Raw genomic sequence first — 12,515 nt, forward strand, 5'->3', positions numbered from 1 at the left:
TGATGGACTCCTGGCATTTTGTTAGTAAATATTTCTAGAGTAGATGACATTTGACATAATTTTGTAGGTACATACTAAGAGTGCATACATACACACACATTTAAAACATATATATATATATATATATATATATAAAAACACACATGCCTATACATACACACACACACACACACATATATATAAACACACATGCCTATACATACACATACATGAGGATACTTTTAAACATCTGTCTTAGTAGATAGTAGTGGAATTTGCTGCATTCATTCCAGATTCCTGTGGGGCTCTGGAATTTCAGGATCTGACTTTTTCTAATAGGAAATCTCTAGATTCATTGTTTCAAATGCTGGTTTAAATAAAAAGAAAAAAAAAAAAAAGCTGCAGCAATATAGCACGTCACAATAGCAGGTTAAATATAGACATGGATTACAGAGCCATTGTTTTCACTCCTGCTAAATAAGACCGTACTCTTAAAATGGAACGCCACTTGACCTTTCGTGTCTCATCAGTCTGCGACTGTATTTAACTGATGCAGGGAGGAAACATTTTCCCCCTGGAACTGTCCCCTGTTGATATGATGATTGCTCGTGCTGGGTCACACCATGCACAGGAGGCAGAAACCCAGCGCTCCAGAACACAAGAGGGATCTTGCAGCTCATGGAGGAGCCCTGTCCATGTCCCACAATGACACACGCTCTTTTTTCAACTTCTCTCAGCTTGTGCTCTCTGCTGGCCATCTCAAATCACCACCAGTGCTCAAACATTCAAAAATCACTTACTTTGAAGTGGAAATTCTTGATGTGCAAAGCAAGAAGCAGATCTGCATTGTGGACAAGGTGAGTGTTATTCTTCCAGCATGCTGGGGATGTGCCTGGTTCACACGGTGCCAGTTCAGGAACTCTGTTTTCACTCTGGTGTGGTCTTACTCTGTAATAGAAATACTTTCATTCTTTTATCTGGAAGATACTCACAACTTCTCGTTAGTCACAATCCTTGGCTGTTTTTCTCCAGGATTTTTGCAAATAATCCAACACTGATTTCTTTTAGACCTCCTGGCTGCTCTGTGGACTCAAGATATGTCCTTAGGCTGTCTCTTGGCACTTAGATTACAGTGTTTATTTCAGAGCATGTTACTTAAAAGTCTGCTTCAAAATGGATATTCAGTTTTAATACATTTGTAAAGTTTAGCACCTCTGCAATGCTGTGCATTCTTGTTGGTATATAAATGTACTCAGGTGTGCCCTACTTAGCAGATTGGGCAGGAACCTGGCGATTAAAAAAACCCCCAAAGCAACAAACAATGGGTCTTAGCTGAAAGAGGCATTATTTAATAATGTGAATCAAAAAATATAAACTACAGTCAAATTGTATAAAGAGGATGAGAGGTCTGGGTAGGAAGGAAGGAAGTTTACAATACAGTAAACAACAGCTGAAGAAATGCTTCATAAATATTTTCAGCACAATTTTTGTGATTCATTATACCTCAGCAGAAGAGCTGGTCTCTTGAGTGCTATGAAAATGGGAATCCTAATCTATTTAGACTACAGGATTTTTCAGTAACATGGTAGAGTTTTGAGACTTACTGTTTTGCTAGAAGAAAAAAAATAAAAATAAAAAATTCCCTTATCCTCACTGGCAACAGCTGGCACTGGTGGATAAGTTTGCTTCAAATGTTTAATTTAGTGCCTTTGAAATATGCAGAGTTGGATACTACCAGATTTCTAGTGTTCTTGATTCTTTAAAGGGTTTTTTTGCAATTTGTATGCCTAGTCTCATTTATTCATTCTTAATGGGACAAAATGTCCCATTTAGGTAAATGTCTCATTTATTCATTCTTAATGGAACAAAATATTTTTTTGAGATTTTTAAAATCTAGGTAAAGGGGAAACATACAAAATGATCACACAAATATGATGACTGTTAATACCAGTTCCAATGATAGCATTTGCATTATTTAATTTACTGAGTGATATTTACCCAGTTATTCAAAAGGGTTATCTAAATACTATACTGACTAAGGTTTTGATCCAAAAAATGACTGAGTCTGTTTCTTACCTGAAGCTTTCCTATAATGTCATTAAAAGAAACATATTAACAGAAAAAGAATTGTGCAAAGAGCCACATTTCAAGAATCCTTCCATGATGCATGGAAGGAGTGTAATCTGCTGGGACAACAGCAGACCTATATTTTAATCTTTATTCTGAATTTTGATGAGCCTGAGCATTTTCTACACCTTCTCCAAACCATGGACTCTGTCCCTGTAATGGTGGAAAGAGAGTTGTGAGTGGTGATTGCAAAGTACTCTCTATATAGGGGTAAAATACACACAGAGAGCAATAACAACTGTAAACTAAAAGCGTCTGCTCAGGAATCTATGTTCAATTTACACGGCCAAGGCCAGCAGCATGGACTATTTTTTTTTTTTTTTGGCAGAGTACCAAGAGATTGGTGCAAGCATAGTGCAAGGCTGAGATTTCCAAGACTGCCTGAAGAATTTGGATTTTGAAAGCACATTCACCTGGCTAAATCCTTTAAATTGCTCTGATAATCCCTTCCTAAGGCAACCCTGAAAGTACAGAAGTTGAGTTCCTTACTTTCATGAATGCTTGTTAGTATTGGTGAACTTCATTTCAGTTGGTTATTACAGCAAACAAGAGACATTTTACTGGATTTTGCATAATCTTCTGCTTAATTAAATATAATATTGATACAGACCCAACATGACATTAGAAAATGACTGTTTTCTGTTTGTAAGATAATTATGATTAGCTTCATTTCTCAGGGTTGCATGTAATTATTACTTGTCAGGATTTATAATAGGAGAGAATAGGAACCATAGATTTTAAAATTTATGTATTTACACTCTTATTGCATACTGTTAGTAGTTCAGACTATTACAGTTTAGTAAATACCTTTGTAATATTCTCAGATTAATAAATCTAAAGCAATGAACTATACTATAATGGCAGACAGAAGACCCCTTTCTTTCCAGCCAACAGAAACTCAGGCAGAGTGATTAGATGATTGTTGCTGTGTGGTTAAATACCAGTCACTGCCTCCAGAGGGTTAGTTTCTATGTGACTCTTGCGTATGCATATGAATCCTATTCATAGAATAGAATCATAATGGTTGGAAAAGACCTTTAAGATCATCAAGTTCAACCATATTCAGATTAGTGGGAGCTCTGTAAAGTCCACAAAATGATGATACATCTAACTAATTTTGGTATTTAGAAAGAAAAGATGTCTTGTGCTCAATGCAGTGTCAGGGATTTAGAAGAGGTGTGTTCAGTTCTGTGATCTCGAGCAATCAATTGACATCAATAGGCTTTGGGTCCAGCATAAATAACTGTGAATTAATTTTCCATCTGTAAAATGAAAATAACATTATTTTCTTTTCTCTCTTACCCATCTTATACTTTGGGGAAGGATCAGTCACTTATGTTAAGTGAACTGAGCGGTTATATATATACTGTAAGGTCTCGATCGTCTTTAAGATTGGCTTAAAGGAAGAGAATAAATATATATTTTTCTGATTTTTAAGCCAGTAAGATACATTCACATCATACTGCAGGCTTTTCCACAGTCAGGAAAAGCAGAAAAAAGTACTGAAAGACAGTAGTAAAAGAGGAAAACCCCAGACATTTTGTCCCAGTAGTCATCCCCTCCAGGAGCTAATCTCGCAAAACCCGAAGTAAACTCACAAAAGTCAGAAACACTGGCAGTTCCCTTTGCACACGTGTACTTAGAACACAGACTTCTTTATATGAGTATAATTTATTTTATTTAATATTATCAACCTGCTCTGGGGACTTCCTCTGCTATGGATACGACATTATGCAAGTAGTTTGGTACACACAAACTTTTCCAGTGAGTTACTTAGAGAATTTAAAGGAGAAATAATAGCAGTGTGAGAACTTTTCCCAGATTTGTGCTTGATACAGAAGTTAATTCTGAGGTGAGATGTCATGGAAAAGAGGCTTCAGATTTTGGGGGTGGGGAGAGAAAGGAGGAAACAAACCTGTCTTTTTTTTTTTTTTTTAGTTATTCTAAAAAAATGTCCCCAAACTACTACTGGCAGGACAGCAGGCGCCAGCGATTTATAGACAAAAGGGGGGCTACCTTTGCCAGTTGGGAAAAGGCTTCCAAAAGGAGTTAGTGGAGAAAGCTAATTTAAACCTAGGCTACAACCCTGTCCATCTGTCCTTAAAAGCAGTATATAGATGCTGAGAGGAGGTACCTTGGGACTGTACTCACGTGAGCAGAGGTATCCACACTGATGTGAAGGTAGCAGGGGGACCAAAGGCACTGAAGTTTCGAGGAGATGTATGAGCAGCCTCCTGCTCTGCGCACTGCCCACGAGCGGGCACGAGTCCAGGCGAGTGGGTCAGCTTGAATGACAAGAGTCCTGGGTCTTCCTTCCTTCCTTCCTTCCTTCCTTCCTTCCTTCCTTCCTTCCTTCCCTTCCCACTCCCAGGGAGGCAGGACAGTGTCCTTATGCCTAGCACGGTTTGGCTGTACACAGAGCATCTTGGTGACCTCAGATCCCTCTACAGCCCAGGAGAGGATTTCTCAGAACAGAAGGGTGTTTACCCAAGCACAGGAAGGCCGTACAAGAGACAGTGGCTTAAAACCACAACTAGCCAAGAAATTTGGCCCAGATTTTGACAGTCAGTCAAAGGGTGATAAGTAACAGTTGGGCATTGTGGCAAATCTTCAGTCTCTTCAACATGCAAATCAATATTGATTTTTTTTTAAGATGTTCTGTGGTTGAAATGTGAGTCACAGGTTTCTTGCTCAAGGATTAAAAGAAGTATTCAGCAAGGAATAAATTTCTTCTTTGGCCAGTGTAAAACAGCAGATGAGCCTAGATGATCAGAAATTTCTTTTTTCCTCACAATTTATTAATTTCTATGGATGAAATTCCTGTCTGTCTGTAAAAAGGAGAGGGCATGCAATTAGTGATTTCTTGTTAGAAATATTTTCAGTGAAAAGAGTCCCAAAATGTCTAAGGATTTTGGCTCCCATATTACTTCCCAAAAGCTATACAAAACAACGGAACATGCAAAATTCATCAAGCCTTAAAAATGAAAGAAAATAATTCCTTTTTGTATTTTTTAACAAATAATCCACATTTTTCATCGTCAGCCACAACTTATGAAAAATACATAGCTACTCAAAAACTGGTTTATTTGTACATTATTCCAAAAGCCTGATGTAGGTTAGTTTTAAAGCTATTGATGTGCAGTGATTTGATTTATAAATGCTGTTAAGGCAACTTGTAACTGTTTCTGCTATAGCATTCATTGTATAATATTTTTTTCTTCAAATTAACTTGTAGTAAAATGTATTTTCCCACAAACATAGTGCAATGTAATTAATTTTGCATGAGTTGCTTTTAAGGCAGGAAGTGTTACACAATATAGTTTTTACAGAATAAATCACCTTTGGGGAAACCAGCAGAGAAAGCTTTTTCCCGTCAAAAGTTGCAGAGCTCGGTAGTTCTGTGTTATACAATTTTTCAAATTAAGCTATAAGCAGAGGTGCAGACTCTGGTTTTGGCTGCTACACAGTGGCCCTCCTTTCCAGAACACTTGAGAAGAGAGCTTGCTTCCTAAGGTGTGCAGGAAAGAGCCTCTTTTCTTGGTGTGCTGCAAAGATAATGGAAGCTACTTTCCTACTGTTCCTTAAACCAGCCCTCCATGCACTCAGTGCTCTCTCCCTCTGAAAGAACGTTGGAAAATCCAGTTACTGATAGTTAAATGCTTGTGGTTAACCATATATACTCTAGGAACTCTTAACTATGTGTTTGTGAGTGGAGACACGCCATGCAATGCCCGCAAGGAAAGTCATGTGAACATTGTTATTTTTCTTAAATTAAAGGACCCTTGCATAAGGCCTGACCTTTTGTTACACATTTTTGTCAGGCCCAGCATAACACAAGTCTATGCATCAGTCCAGTCACTTATATATACAACTCTTCTTGCTGTTAAATATTACACAGGATATGTATTACTTTATCTTTTGCCAAAGATGAATTAGGGTTTATTCTGATTACTCTGAAAGGCTTGTCTGACTCTGAAGTTCACAAGCACTTTTTGTTTGTAAAGCACCTAAACCAATAGTGTCCTTGTATCTGCACACTGGTTTAACAATATAATGAATTTACAGTAGCATGACAGCAAAATCAGATACATGCAGAAATGGCATCTCCAGTATCAGAAATCTATTACTCTCACCCTTGGATTGCAGCTCTGTCACAGAAAGTGAGCAGCCAAGGAGAACGGTCATCACCACCTCTCTTTTACATAGTCATCTCTAGCAAATAAAAATATCTTCTCACATAATGACTTGGAGATTAGACATACCACATTCATTTTTGGTGAGCAAATGCAATCATTAAAGTACACAATGAAACTCTGCAAAGGAACACTTTGCAGTACCAGGACGTTACCTTGTACATCAGACTCTCCTCATTTGCTTCATTCTAGGGAAGTATAGTAAAGAAGTCCTTTCCCAGGAAAGAGATTAATATTTTCATTGCCTGCATAGTTTTTTGTTTTATTTTGTTTTCCTAAATCTTGCAGTTATAATATTCACTTCACAGGACCCTATATTCTTCCTTGTGGAGAATGGGCAGAACCTGTGCACTTTCACAGTGGCCTCATTTCCTGCACAAGGTTTTTAAGATTATCATCTTTCTTATTCAAGCAACCTATCGTCAGAGATGTCCTGCCTCTGATGCCAGAGATGCCCAAAAGGACTGAATAACCAGTTATGTCAAAGGAGGGGGCTTCCATGGTAAGACCACACGTTGATGCCGAGTCCCAGAAGCTAGGGATTCCCACAGCAGGGGTGAAGGAACAAAGGAGATACAAAACTAGCTGGATGTAGGCTCGTTGCTGTGGAAGTCCTCTTTTTTAATTTCTTTTGGAAGGAGGATTTCATGGCGGCTTGTATCTTTTACTGTGTGCTTTCACAGCATCCTGCACAACAGGGATCTGTTCACTGCTGGGAGGCACCAGAAGAAAATAAATTACATTTACAAATACATTATAAAGTCTGTGTGTTTTCTTGCCCGTAAGAACTGAATCTTATGCCTACCCCCCAGTGCTGTCGGTGATGACAATAGTATGTTCTTCCTCAGTTATTAGTTACACTTGGTAAAGTAGGTAAACATATTCAAATTCTGTCGAAGCTATGCATTACACCAATTTCTTCCTGATCTACTAGAAATTCACATATTTTTAATGTCAATGTGGCTACAGATTCAGATGAAAAGAGGCAACTAGACATATTAATTTCTGCTTGCTCTTTGCTGTCACGATTCTGGTTTCAATATAGCTTTTTAAATGGGATACCTGGAGAAATGTCCTTTGATTTATCTAGAAGAGAGAGAATGGGGAGAGGAGAAGCTAGTAACTTTAGGGCATTTAGCATTTGTAAAGGGACAATTTAAAGAATTACAGATGCTACTACAGAAGACTAATGCTTCAGCTGATACTAGTTTTCAAAGCTGAGAAGTGCCTTTCAATGACAGGTTTTATACATCTCTTATTTTACATAGAAAAGTCTAAGCCTGGGGGGAAGAAAGAAAGAGTGAAAAATAATAAGTGATCCAAAAAATTAAAGCTTCATTCAAAGTTCAGCAAAAACAAGAGAATTAATTCTTGAGGCACTGGTGGTGCTTCAGCTCTTCATGAACATAAGCTATTCTGGCCAACAGTAAAAGCCAGCTGTGCTACCAGTGCAGTGAATAGTGCCAAAAATCTATCTGTAGAGACAGATTCCCAGTCAGTGTGAAAATGTCCTCGTCCCAACAAACTTATGACATTTTACCCCAGCTGCACATTTGCCTTATTGCATGAAAGATAATTCACAGATTATTGCAAATTAGGAATGTACTGAAGTAATATAAGACCATAGGGAGCTATCATTTTTTTATTAGTCTAATGGTTAATCAGCACAACCCATGGTGGAAATTTAGGTGTATAATGGCATCTCATATGGGCATTATTGTAGCATTAAAATACTCCTGACCATGATTTATTGGTCCATCAGAACATGCTTCAGGTTCTTTCTGAAATCAGGCTTGTGATTCTTCACAAAATACCTGAGCCATGTAGTAATGGATCTATAAACACCTAGCAGTATATATTAATGCTGTCATTATAAAATATCTGCCTATGTTTAAACAATTTTGGATTTAAAAAAGTCCTTAAAATGCAAGCTTTCCCTTTTTAATATATACAGCTCTTGTGCTACATGAGAACAAATTGTGGCAGTCAGAGAATCTGTACCAGAAGTACAGCAAGCATCTCTTAATTGCACTCAGTATTGTGAAAAGTACTTAGATTTCTAATTGAAAGTTAGGTGTATAATGGCATCTAAAGTACTTAGATTTCTAACTGTCTCCCAAATATTTTGTGATCATCCACTCCTAAGTATTGGTTGAGTTTCTTGGATGCAGTTCTTGATTTTATATGTTAACAATTTACACAGGTATAAAAAAGCAAACATAAACCTCTACAGCTATTTGATACAAAAGGGAAGACAAATTCAGAGAGATTTTACACCTAATCTGTTTGCTTAATCTGTGCTAGGGCTGGCAATCAAAATCCAAACAAGACCCTAAGCCTCATTTTCTTCCTGAGAAGAATTGGTGAAAATCAGTGGTTTGTTGGTTTTTTGTTTTGTTTTGTTTTTTAAATTAGTCTACAATTTTTGATGAGGTAGAATTTGGGAAAGATCATATTACAAATTAATTTTGGAGTATTTCAATCTGTTATGACACAATAAATATTTAATTTTGAGTGCAATTTATTTTACAATTTAATACTGTATTTATTTGAATATTATTTCCTATTGGGTTATTTTCCATGGCATGAAAGCCATGTGTGATATTATTTTATACTATCATGATTGACTTGTCACAAAATAATGCAAAAGTAATGGAAGTTCCATACCGATGAGAAATAAAAGGAAATGAAAATAACACAACAAAATTCATTTTCAGCATGTTCCTGAAGGAGGATTTTTTTAAAAAAACCAAAAACAAACCATTTTCTATTTCATTTTTAAAACCTGAAGTCAATACAAGTTTACACATCCAGAGTTTTGCCAGAACAATTCCATTTCCCTAGTAGAAAAGTGTTGTGACAGAGGCTTCCTGACTGGTCCTGCTGTTAAGCTCTCAAGGTGAATACAGCAGCCTTACTCAGTTCCCTTTAGCAGAAGTTCAGAAGCTGTGGAGGCTTATCAATTCTAGTCAGATTTGCTCAGAAATAAGTGAACGTGGTGAATTCTGTGAATTGAGGGATGACCCGCATGCTTTTTGTCTGCTAATGGCTTGCTTTCTCTTTACTTCCACTCTCATCTTTAGCAGAGGAAGAATAAGCTCTTTCTGGTGTCTGACACTTTTTCAGAACATTTCTTGCAAAGGGAGAGGATTTTTTTTTTTTTTTTTAAATATAAGTACCCAGCTAGCAGTACAAAAAGAATATAACATCTTTAGAGACAAACTTGGCTAGTGTAAATTACCATGACTGCACCCAGCAAGCATGTGATTATGTGTATTCTTAGATAATTTTACCCATAGTCACTGGAAATATTCAGTTGGATTATCTCATATGCCAAAGTTCATGTGACCACATCATAATCTACGGGATTGCTAAGTGATACAGCCCTCTAGTCACGTATACTGGAACCAGCTTGAGCTGAAACCATAGTTCTGAATATCTCCAGTTTCTGGAAAGACTGGCTTGAGATCAGAGCTAACTGTTTGGTAGGCAGTTCACTGCAGTCTACTGAGTAAAATATTAAATTCTATATAAAGCCTTTGTGTAGTTGCTGACAACGCTTGTCTATATGTAGTTACTTCTGTTTCTTTTCCACGGTGAGCTCATCTATTCGTATCTCTTTGGTCATGCCAGCACACTGGTTCACCAAGCTAACAAGAGAGCAGTGTGGGACACACTGAGGGAGGTTACAGTAAAACAGTACCAAATTTTTAATATTGTCTTTGAAAATTAAGGAGTAAGAAAAAATAATCTGATCTAGAAGCCAAATTCACAAAACGAGGAGATCAATTAGAACATGTGCTTTCCTGATTTAACTTTCTGTGAAACGATGCTTATTTCTAGTAATACAGCAAGGACAGAGTGCAAAAGCAGTTATGATGAAGCATTTGTGGAGTGCTGAATTTGGAAGTTACCTGTCTTTCCCATTAGCTGGTTATCTGTTTTGGGGTCAGATCCTCAGCTGCAATAAGCTGATGTCACCCTTTTGAACAAATTTGCCCTGGCTGAAGATGGGGCCATCTGTGGTTAATGAGCAAATGGAGTGGCTGAATTTCTGAATTTCTGCAATTACGGAAAATGACTGCCTGTTGGATAGTAGGTGACTCGGTAGTGCAGTGGTACTGACATGTCATAAAGAGAAAAAAATATTCAAAGGGAAATGTTGAATGAGAGATCACTTATTTGCTAAAATTCTATTATTCAAATTCTTATTGATATTCTGCTAACCTCTAACCCCTAATTCTTCAGTGCAAGAACTGTGTGATGCAATTACATACAGATCTCCAGATTTGTAATAATTCCTTGACTTATAAATGTGAAAGAGGTATGAAAGTGGATAACTACCTGATTAGCTTGCACTCACAAAAGGCAGTATTAAGTTCCCATAATATCTTCCACTTAGTGCTCTTCCTTGATTCATAGCCCAAGTTACTAATACAGTATTTTAAATCTTAAAAAGAAATGTGACACTTTGTGCATTGCTGCATAAAGGAAGGATAGAACTGGAATGGATGAACCAGAAGGTCCTTTCATTTTTGAATTCCTAAAAAATGAAAAGTTACTTCCAATAGAAAAGTAAAAGCATTTTTTGTTGTGAAGGTACAGGAAAAACAGGATTTGAGGTTTTTAAATCATCCTTTTTTCAATGAAAAGTGTAATGAATGCAGCCTACACCTGTAAAATCTGCATTTCTTCATAACATTTTTTTGTGAAGAAAAAGTAGTCTTGAACCTTATACATGATAACAACTTACTAGAAACTAACTGTATTTAAAATCTGGTGTTAGACTACAAGTTAAAAAGTTGGAGGGAAAACTGTCTGAACCATCAGATGTAGGAGATACGTGTCAAGTAAGATGTGTTTATTACAATTAAATCTGTTTATTTTAAGTAAACTAAGGGTGGTCTTTCACTCTGTTTTCCCTTTGCATATTTGAAAAATGCTGAAATAGAGGAAAAGTTAGAACACTTTCAGAAATAATTTAAAAGAATAAAAGAAGAGAAAGACTAATAATTACAGTGAAATGTTCCAGAGTGTTTTATTCAGTTAGCACAAAGGGTAATAAGAGCAGATGCTGTTCCAGTCCTTACAATTCTTTAGCTCATATTGACGTACAATGAAAAGAACAAAAGATAATTAATGGTCTATGAAGAGGACACTCTTAGTAATAAGCTGATGTCTCAGCATCCATCTTCACATTGATCAATATTAGAAACTATAACTTCACTGGTTGTTTTATGAGGTCTTTAAAAAAAAGGACACAGAATTATCAAGATCGTAAAAAAATGTATTTCATTCTTTTGTGGCTATAGCCTCATTATTCTGCCTGGGAAAAGACACAGCGATTCCTCTTTGTCATGGCCCATTCAGAAGAGGAAGGTATTTGTGTTATTTTTCAACTTGTGATCTGTGCAGTTTGTCTCAAGTGGAAGGGTCCTTCTCTAAGCCAGCTGGCCCATAAAGCAAATGACTTCCTGCCCTCCTGGCTGGCTGTGTCATCTGGGCCGTCCCTAGGCACACGCAGCCCGTACAGCACAGTGCCACGCAGAGCTGCCAGACTGCCACTAACCAAGCAAGTACGTGCTCTGGCAGGATTTAAACCAGCTCTAGCCTAAAGCAGTTTGGAGCACAGCAGTGCTCTTGCTAATGAGCTCTGCCTCTCTGGAGAGCACAGTCCTCCCCAGCTGCAGCTACACAGTTCAAGCACCAGCTTCGGATGTAGGGGAGGTGTTGTGTGATGGTTCACATCACACCACATGGATACGCTTACTGGTTCTCCTGCTGCAGCAGGCCATTGTAAGCGCAGATCACGGCAGGCACCTTGTAACTTTTAAACACCCAAGGCATGTGAATGGTTCTACAGGTAGACCTGAAACACAAGTTTAGACTAATTTTTTTATAGCTAAATTTAGGTGATTTGAATCCCATGGCTGGCATAGCAGGATTTGAAAGAGAGAAAGTACTGAAAGCCTCAGGTTGAAAAATAGGAAATGGATGTAAAGATAGAGTTGCTAAGAAGGGCTGGACTAGAAATTTTGTACTGATTGAAAGCAGCGCTGCCCTGAAGTCAACACATAGTCAGGAGTACAGGATGTGGAGACCATGGGCTCTGTTTTGAGCTAGCACTGCTCTGTGAGCGTACTAAGTTTAACAGTCTTTCAGCTTCCCTTGACTTAAACAGATGATCAGCTCTCCAGAGAACAGGTTGGCTGTGTC

The 12,515-nt window shown here is 37.6% G+C and overlaps 1 protein-coding gene across 2 annotated transcripts in view; it reads left to right on the plus strand.

The window, feature by feature from the left end:
• Positions 1-561: 561 nt before the first annotated feature.
• TECRL (trans-2,3-enoyl-CoA reductase like) overlaps positions 562-12,515 on the plus strand; it is a 61,920-nt gene continuing 49,966 nt past the window's right edge. For both annotated transcript variants that reach the window (XM_029086693.1, XM_010174815.1), the window contains exon 1: positions 562-836. In XM_029086693.1, coding sequence (XP_028942526.1) covers positions 603-836 — 234 coding nt within the window. In that variant the 5' untranslated portion in view covers positions 562-602. The remainder of the gene's footprint in view (positions 837-12,515) is intronic.

The sequence above is a fragment of the Antrostomus carolinensis genome, unplaced genomic scaffold (genome assembly GCF_000700745.2).
Source record: "Antrostomus carolinensis isolate BGI_N321 unplaced genomic scaffold, ASM70074v2 scaffold8139, whole genome shotgun sequence".
NCBI classification, from domain to species: domain Eukaryota; kingdom Metazoa; phylum Chordata; class Aves; order Caprimulgiformes; family Caprimulgidae; genus Antrostomus; species Antrostomus carolinensis.